Source organism: Phalaenopsis equestris, unplaced genomic scaffold (assembly GCF_001263595.1).
Source record: "Phalaenopsis equestris unplaced genomic scaffold, ASM126359v1 Scaffold000002, whole genome shotgun sequence".
Taxonomy (NCBI): domain Eukaryota; kingdom Viridiplantae; phylum Streptophyta; class Magnoliopsida; order Asparagales; family Orchidaceae; genus Phalaenopsis; species Phalaenopsis equestris.
Genome location: NW_018164444.1, coordinates 4,351,520 through 4,361,420, shown reverse-complemented (window position 1 = coordinate 4,361,420; position 9,901 = coordinate 4,351,520). Strand labels below are relative to the sequence as shown.

At 37.2% G+C, this 9,901-nt stretch overlaps 1 protein-coding gene across 1 annotated transcript in view; it reads left to right on the top strand.

The window, feature by feature from the left end:
* Nucleotides 1-535: 535 nt before the first annotated feature.
* LOC110029920 (ATP-dependent Clp protease proteolytic subunit) overlaps nucleotides 536-9,901 on the top strand; it is an 11,387-nt gene continuing 2,021 nt past the window's right edge. The window contains exon 1 of the mRNA XM_020732412.1: nucleotides 536-1,490. Coding sequence (XP_020588071.1) covers nucleotides 701-1,483 — 783 coding nt within the window. The 5' untranslated portion in view covers nucleotides 536-700 and the 3' untranslated portion in view covers nucleotides 1,484-1,490. The remainder of the gene's footprint in view (nucleotides 1,491-9,901) is intronic.

Sequence of the window (9,901 nt, the reverse complement as noted above, 5' to 3'; positions counted from 1 at the left end):
TATATATATATATATATATATAAGTTTAAACATCCTTGAATTAGGGTGTAGTTAGTTTCAATTTTTTTTTTCTATTTTTTTATTTTACAGGTGATACATTAATGGGTTGATAGCATTATTTTAATTTTATATGCGTGCTCTAAAAATTAAGAGAATATTTATTATAATTGCTCGAAATATATGCCCCAAAAGGTATCATTTGATTAAAATAATGTTATGCTAGACCAATAAAGCAACAAAAAATGTGTGTATGTAACCTTGTTTATATGCACTTTTATTTATTTTCTTAAGAATATTTTAATTCATGTAATTTATAAGGATAGTGTAGGAAGATCAAAATGATAAAAAGTTAGAAGGTCTTATTACTTATGTAAATTAATATGCATTATCAAATATATATTATGATATCATTAAAAATTAATTCATGATCTCCTTTTTATTCAAAATTTAAATTAATCAATCAAAATATCTATGATATATAAATGCGTTGTCAATATTTAACTCTCCCCCTATTAAAAATGTGCCCATTGAGATTGAAGTCGACTCGCCAAGCTACTGGATCAGCAAACTCGAGTTCCATGGCGTCTCAACTCAAGCACGAGCTCGAACCTGGCTTTGTTTCCCCTTCGTTCGGTCAGTCAAACTACCACCTCCCGATCGCTGCCGTCGCCCAGCAGGAAAAATCCTAAACCCTACTGAGATGTGGCGTCTCGGTCTCTCCCGGTGTCACGCCGCCGCAATCGGAGCCGCCCCGTGCCTCCTTCCCCCCAACTCTTCCGCCGCCACCTTCGGCAACCTCACCCGATCCTACGGACTGATCCCAATGGTGATCGAGCAAACCTCACGCGGGGAGCGCGCCTATGACATCTTCTCCCGTCTTCTCAAGGAGCGAATCGTGTGTATCAACGGCTCCATCTCTGACGAGACTGCCTCCGTCGTGGTTGCTCAGCTGCTTTTCCTGGAGTCCGAGAACCCCTCGAAACCCGTTCACCTCTACATCAACTCTCCTGGCGGCGTCATCACATCTGGTCTCGCTATCTACGATACTATCCAGTACATCCGGTCGCCGGTCACCACGCTTTGCATCGGCCAGGCAGCGTCCATGGGATCTCTTCTCCTCGCTGCTGGCGCCCCCGGCGAACGCCGTGCACTGCCCAATTCCCGTATCATGGTACACCAGCCTTCTGCCTCCGGCATTGGCGGTCAGGCAGTGGATATTGCCATCCATGCAAAGGAGATCATTAAGATGCACGAGAGGCTCAAGGCCATCTACAACAAGCACACCGGGCAACCGCTTGAGAAGATTGAGAAGTTTCTGGACCGGGATACATTCATGTCGCCGGAGGAGGCCAAGGAATTTGGGCTTGTTGATGAGGTCATCGAACACCGGCCGATCGCGCTGGTGACGGATGCTGTTGGTGGTGAGAGTGTTGGGAGCAGCAACAACAGCAGGGGAACTTCAATTGGTGAGCAAAAAGAGTAGAGTTTAGGTATGGAATGTTTGATCGTGGCTTTGGTCTTGCCTTCATATTCATTTCTTCTTCTGATTACTTTCAAGAGTTGAAATTGAAACTTGAATATAATTCAATCAAGATATGGTGTAGCCTGGTCACCTTATCAAATTGCTTTATAGCTTTTTGTTCCTCCTAAAATCTTTCACTGCAACTTTTTGAAGCAAAGTGCTGATAGGTTTAGTTCTATTTTACCGATTTGTATTCCTTAATGTTGCTGGGAGATGTAATGATCTATTTAATGCTAGAGTTTTCTTTTCTATTCATTAATATGTTTTAATATGTGTTCACCGATTCTTCATTTCTAGTCACAATAAATGTATTTGTGTAAAGAGTGCTTCTTTTTAGTAATCCTCTAAGTTAGTCTTATTTATTATGGACTGCTGGGGAAAGCTTTGTTTTAGCAATGATCTTGGTGCACTCTTATTTCTGACAGATTGCATTTAATGCAAGAAGATTTTCTTGTGAGGTTGGAATAGATATTGAGGCTGGCATTTCAGCTTACTTGGTTGGGATTGGATACGGATGAATTAGGATTGAACATAAAATATATTGACATTATGTCAAGAACTTGGATAAAGTTAGCTGGTGGAATTTGATAATTCAAATTGTATATTAATCTGCCAGTTTAAAGTTGTGCAATTGGGTATTGAGACTTTTTTTCATTTGCAAGGCGAGGTGTAAGCTTTTAGGTATTTTGAGAAATAAGCTTCATTGTTTGAAAATTACGATAAGTCAAAATAAAGGTAAAAATTAATATATTAGCATTATAACTTTTAATTATATTAACATTATAACGTAGTAAAGAATGATTACTTTGGCCTCTATCAAATAACAAACTGTGTAGCCTTAAATATCATGTTACAAATTCCACAAAGAAAATGCATAATGTAGACATCACCTAATCAAACTATTATAAAACATTAAATGAAAGCAACATACAAAATTAAGATAAAATATGACATACAACGTAAGATCTATCCTAAGGGGTGCGGGCTAAGTGTGAGATGTTGCTTTGGTTTGAAGTAATACAACAACAACAACAGCAACAACAACAACAACAATAAGCCTCTATCTCACTAAGTGGGAACCATTACATGAATCCATTTTCTCCACTATGTCTGATTGAGTGCATATTTTTATTTAATTCTAATAAATTAAGATCATCTTTTATAGAACATGCCCAAGTCTTTTTAGGTTTATCTCTATTTTTCTAAGCATAAGTCAAATCAAAAACATCTACTCTACTAAAAGGGTTATCAGATGGTCGACGTTTAATGCGACCAAACCATCTAAAGCTACTTTCTATAATCTTGTCTACCATTGGAGCTACTCCAACCCCTTTATGGATATATTTGTTTGACATTTTGTCTCTTAATGTAATACCGCTCAATCACCTGAGCATTCTCATCTCAACAACACTCAACTTAATTTTATGCCTCTCTTTTACTAGCCAACATTCAATGTCATAAATCATTGCAGGTCTCAACACCATCTTATAAAATTTTTCTTCAAGTTTAAGCGGTAATTTTCTATCACACACAACTATATACATGCATACATACATACATATATATACATACATACATATATATACATACATACATATAACATAAACATATATACATATATATATATATATATATATATATATATATATATGGCTTCATCGATCTCGCTCTTGCTCTGCTAGGGTTCGCCTTAAAGGCGAACCTTGGTTTTTTTGCTTCATTGCATCTTCTCGTCGATCAAGCACTGCTCGTCGTTCGCCTTTTTCGTCGCCTTGCGTTGCAACGACTTGTATTTCATCGTCTCGAGAAGGTCTGTGTTCTCTTCAGTGGCTCGTACTTCGTCGTCCTGAGAAGTCGTCGGGCTCGGGGGCGTCGTCTCAGCTGCCTCTCGCAGTCCTTCTTCTTTTGAAGGACATTTGGGTGCGGGCTCGTCCCTTCCTCGGACTCGAAGCAGAGATTTCCGTCCTCTGCTCAACTTGGACAGGGTTACCGTTGACCCCCCTTTCTGCATTTGCTCTTCCGTCCATTGTAACTTTACTGTTATATCGTCACACCTCCTTTTGGTGATGACTTCAGACAGATCGTATACTGCTCTCTTGCGGGTGTCCACGCCCCAAGTACTTCTAAATCGTGCTCTTTCACTCCTTCGTTTGAGTTAGCGGTGGACATCAAGAAACATGATAGGAAGAATGTGAAATCAAATATTCTTTTTACGAATGTTGAATATAATCAGCTTGCTTTTTCCTGTCGTCTGAATTTGGTCAGGAAATTTCTTTATGACCATCTCAAAATAGAGCTTATTGGGAAGGAATTTGAGCTTATGTATATTATTGGGGATTGAAAAATTGGACTTTTAGATGGAAGACACATCCTTATTCAACTTAATAATGAATATGATTACACACGTTTATTTGCTAAAAGATTATTCTGGATTGATAATAGAGTTATGAAGATTTTGAAATGGTCGGTGGATTTTGAACCACAGACGGAACTACCAATCATTCTGCTTTGAATTCCCCTCTTTGACATTAAATTTCATTATTTTATTCAAAAAGTGTTGTATTTTATTGTCTCAGTTTATATTAAGCCACTCAAAACAGACATTTCTATTTTTAATATTTTTAGTCTCTTTGAAGTCAGTGTACTTGTTGAATGAGACATCAATTTAATCGTTTCTGAGAAAATTTGGTTAGATAAAACACCATAGATATTAACAAAAGGTTGTGATTGAGTTTTTCTCTTCGTATTGCTCGAATTGTCGTATGTTCGGTCACTCCAGTTCTCAATGTCACCATCTACACCCCAATCTTAGACCAAAGAATCAAAGTGCTTAGCCAGAGGCAGTGATTCCCCCTCTTGATCTGGTCCAATTTATTGATACTATTAAGCATCAGAAGGATACTCCTGAATATGTCTTTATCTTTGCAGGTAATATGTCAACCATTTAGCCTCCACACAATCATGATGTTGGTTCCCCGTCTATGGAACCTCATTTCGTACCTCCACACAATCATGATGTAGGTTCCCCGTCTATGGAACCTCATTTCGTGGGGGCGGGGGAGATATTTCAGACCTCACCAACCCTAGAACCTATCGTTGATGTAACGAGTGACAATATCTCTACTGAGTTTCTACCGTTTCATCAGGAAGAACAAGTTGTTACTGTTACTCAGGCACATGGAGCTCATGATGTGCAAGAGCTTACACCTTACGACCATCTTTGGGCCAATCCGCTAATCAGATGAGTCAATTCTCGAATAAGGAATGACATATTTATACCTCTAGGAAGAAGAAGAAGAACGAAGGTCTATTACCAAACTTGATGGATGATACATTAGTTGTTTCAGGTCATGACAGTAAATTTAACAATTTGTTGGCTGACTCTCGTCCTAGATCCAGCGGCAGATGCAAGATTAAATTGAATCTTTCACATGCTAATTGAATCTGCGAGTGTTGAAAGACTATTGGCGTACTTTTTTCTATGTCTACTTTTTATTCTTATTTTTTTGGTATACATTTATTTCTACTTGTGTGTTGTATGTCGGGTGGTTGGGTGCCAATTTGGGCTCTGTCATCCAAACTATTTGTACCTTTACTTTTATTAATATATTCATATAAATGAGCTAATCTAAAGCTAAGTCAGCTTTCATCATTGGAGTGAGGTTTTCCCTTACATGGCGTCGTCTTCTCCCGCTATTGGCTCTGCTAGGGTTTCGACTCATGGCGAACTGTAGCAACTGTTATGGCGATTCACATCAAATCCTCGCTGCGTCTTCTCGGGCGTCCTCTTCTCCTCGCTGCGTCTTCTTCATCGTCTTCGGCTCCCGTCGTTACTGCTTTTCGTCAGCTTCAACGCCGACAGTGGCTCGCGTCTGCGTCATTTCGCTATTTCAATTTCGACGCCTACAACTTTGCACTTTTGATTCTGCGTCGTTTAGCCTTGGCTGTTTCGACATTGACAGATGCATAACGTACGTTCGCCTCTCCCTGCTTCCAAGGACTTTGCAGTAGGAGGCATTGACAGCTATATCGGGATCTTCTAGCTCCTTTGATTAAACCTGTCAGTCTTCTTTGCCCACGTGGCGGGTAATCCCAGGTGAAGTCGGCGATTGTTTTTCCCTCAAGTTATTAAGATTGTCGTGATGATACAAGTGATTGTCTTTTTGTTAAGAAGGCATGTAGGAAATGTGGGAAAACAACACTCTTTTTTTATGACTTAAGAATTTCAACCCTGACTGAGAAATTCAAGTTCGCTCGTATTGGAAAATTTCAGTGGGGGCACCCACATATGGAAGTTATCAGAATGATTGTTAATGATCACAAACTAGTAGACAAGTGAAAAGTGAGATTCATGATGGGAGGAAAGTGAGATTCATGGATGAGAGACATATGTTAATTCAATCAACTGTGGCTGAAGACTGCACTCAAATTTTCTCAAAAAATATCTCAATATTGCAGGAAGTCAATGAAGTTACTCAAGTGGTCTCCTGATTTTGACTCAAATCATGAAACTCCCACTGTACTATTATGGTTTAGCTATCTGATCTCAAACTGTACTTTTTAAATTATTAGGTTCTGTACTCTATTGGGGCCATACTTGGGAACCTTATGAAGATAGATCTACTCACTTTCAATCTAACCAGACATTCTGTAGCCAAAATACTTGTAGAAATAAATTTTACTTTACCTGATATTACTGAAGTCTGGCTGGACACAACTCATAATGGTTATTGACAACAAATCTTCATGGAACACAAACATCCTTATTGTACCCATTGTAAGATATTTGGACATACCTTTGATAAATGCCACAAGCTTCATCTTAATTTGAAATCTAAAGTTCAAGTGAATAAGAATGGGTCTAACCCCACTGCTCTGGACATATCTGTTCCACTGCGGAGGAATTAATTGCTCATGTTTATTGTTTCTACGATTGATGTGATGCTGCATGATTCTGTTGGGCAACATACACCGTCAAACCCTATTGAAAACATAACTGAAGGATCCTTACCTACAAAGGACAGTGCTTGGACTGATAATCAGGAGAACCTTGCAGCTCCCCATATTCAGGAAATATCTGGTGTAGAGGCAACAACTCATATTTCACATATACTAGAACCTATTGCGGGTACAACGGTTGGCGATCCTTCGGCTACAATTTTACCACCTCATCCGAATGATCAATCTTCGAATGAGGAATGACAAGTTTACACTTCCAGGAGGAAGAAGAAGAATGAAGATCTACTTGAACTCAGGAATTTACTGGATGATATTTTGGTCACTTCAGGTAATGGTACGAACCTCACCAATTTGTTAGCTGACTACCTTCCGAGAATTAGATGCAGAGGCAAGACTAAATTGGGTCGTCCCTAGCCCTGGTGGTTTTGGTTTTTTATATGTACCCTCTCTTTTTTTTTAGGACAATGGTACTCACCTTACAAATTTATTAGCCGGCTCAATTCCGAGAACTAGAAGCATACAATCTATCTGTATCATTTTCTCTTTAATATATTATCCCTTGGGCTTTTTTTTTAAAAAAAAGAAAAAAATATATATAAAAATGAAAATAAACGAATGAGGTGTACACCTCAATCTAATCTGAGGTGTATGACTTGCCCAAGCCTCAATCTATTTTTCTTTGTTGAGCTGAGGTAAATATGATCCTGAACTATGCATTACAGGTAACCTTGGGAATTTGGCCTTGTGGTTGGTATCAGTTAATTGAAGTCCACCTACATGATCTTTAGTGTCACTTTATCACCTTGGCATCTCACTGAATGGATTAAAAAGCTAGCTTTGGAAGACCATTTAATGCACCACAATTGTGGTACCAATAAAAATCTTCATTATCTCCTTAAGCACCTTTTTCTCTTCACTGCCTACGATTTCCTTTTTAGATTCCCTCAGCTTTTTTATGCTGTTGATCTACCATCAAACCTTCATGTATCTGACACTTTCTTTTAGATATCCAGGAGAACATGATTTGAGATAGAGAGCTGAAATTTTATGGTCCTCAGCTATTTTCTTTTGTTTCCATTGCCTGCTGCAGACTTTGCCCCTGAGGTTGCATCTCAAAATAAGTTAGATTGGTCATTTTCCAAAGAAATATTCAATCAAATCTGTCTTAATTTCTTATTTTAAGGGGCAGATATGAATAAATATTATTTGTACTAGAGTGTTAAAGATAATTTCTTTTACTAATATTGGCCCTAGGGATACTTGAAGATGAAGATGGTAATTATATTATACGTGTGTTTACAAGTGAGATGGAGAGTGGGAAAGAGAGGAGATGAGCATTATCTTTATATCTTTATTACTTTGCTGATTTCATATATCAATGCTCTAAGTTGAGATGCTTCATTATCACCACTAAGGTTGGAACATTCAAAACCATGACTATTAGGGTCATTTCTGTTGGGATAAATGAGTAGCCTAGCTCATTTAACGCTCCTAGATCTGTTGACGCCCATATGTCTGCATGGTCATTACTTGTTCTTTCGTGAGTTAGATTAGATTATGTTTCATGGGATATTAAGGATTAGGTCCGGTTCTTAGGAGAAGGATAGTGGTCAGAGGTTCTGAATAAATTAGATTGGTTTTAGATTAAAATCTTACATGTTTATTGATCTTGTTGGAGGTGAAAGATACAATCATTTTGACAAGCTGTTTCTTAGTATGTTAAATCATAAGTTAAACAATTAAGAATCTATAATGGTATATCTTGAAAGGCTTAAGAATACAAAATCATTGATTTTTAAGAATGGATGGAATCTCTCAAGTTAAAAAGGGAAATTTTTTGTCGCATCATAACAGTGCAAGTAGCGCTTGTGGGTTCCACTTTCTTATGACTCCCAATTGATTTTAGAAAAGCCTGTTGGTTGTGCTTCTGATGAAAGGCTTTCTAGGTCCACATATGAATCTGGTAGCAATTGGCACCAAATAATTATTGTCGATTTCTTGCATAAAAGGAATCTTTGTTATTTATTGCGCGTATATTTCTGGGAGACAAAATCTAAAACTTAAAAGTTAATCAAAGCAGAAGTTATTGCCTGCTAGCAAGTTTAGTGAGATGCTAATTATGTGAACGCTCGAATCTCCAATGCTTAGGACTTGAAACACCGCCATTAATGCAAATGTTATCCTGGGTAGGTATTGATGTCATCGTCTGTGAGCAAACTAAAACTTCCTAAACCCTAATAATACTTGAAATCCATTCATCTTCTACCTCTCACGGTTAGGAGGAATAGGAAACTTCCACTGCTAATGCCCATGTCTATAACATTGGCACTATAATTTACCTTACTGATTCTCTTTTTAGTTTTAAAGAATGTGATCAACATTTTATTATTTTCTACCTTCACCTCGAAAATTACACATGCATGCATTAGCCTGCCGTGGACTTAAAATTTTGTTACGCCGGGCTTTAATTTCTTAATTTTTCCTTTTGCTGTAATATCTATGATGAGAACCTGTGTATTCATGGTGTTTCTAATCATTATCATAAGTGATCGAGATGTTGATAACATTTTGCTTCATGGTGTTTGCTTTCTCATTTTTTGAAAGTTTGTCCATGTAGAAATTGCAATGACCTCTGAAATTTTATTTGGAGATGGTTTAGAATAGATATGCTATGTGTTATAATGGTTGGCACTCAGTAATTTGTCTTATCATGTGTGGTGGGCTACTTATAATTTACATTTTCTAGTAATTCCAGCAATCTATTATTGGATCTTATTATTTTCTTAAGATAGTGAGGATGATTAGGAACCTCTAGAATCTTTGAGGACTATTTGAATTAATTCACAAAATGACTCTATCGTATTTACAGTATACAGCATAATTTGTAGTATCTTTCGATGCTTGGTGATTTCAAGATGTTTTTCTAAATGCTAAAAGCTAGATGTTTAGTATCCAGTTATTGTTTGTTTGCCTTGGTTGTTTCTGATGTGTATTATTACATTATTATGGATTAATTTATGAATCTCTGATAACTCAAATAACTTTTGATCATTTGGAGATTATTTTATTTTCATTTTATTTTCTCTTATAGCAATTTATTTAATACTGTTGAAAATAAGACATATTCATGTATTTTTATGATAAATCATATTTCCAGTTTATAACTTTTATATGATAATATTCCTTCTCAAACTAGAGCATGCATATCAATAATTTATAGCTTATTGCAATACAACAACAACAACAAAGCCTTAATCCCACTGCGTGGGGTCGGCTACATGAATCCTTTTTCTCCATTGCGTCCTATTTAGTGTCATATTTTCATTTAGTTCTAGTACATTAAGATCATTTTTAATACAATAAGCCCAAGTCTTCCTAGGTCTACCTCTGCCTTTCTTAACACAAGTCGAATTTAAAACA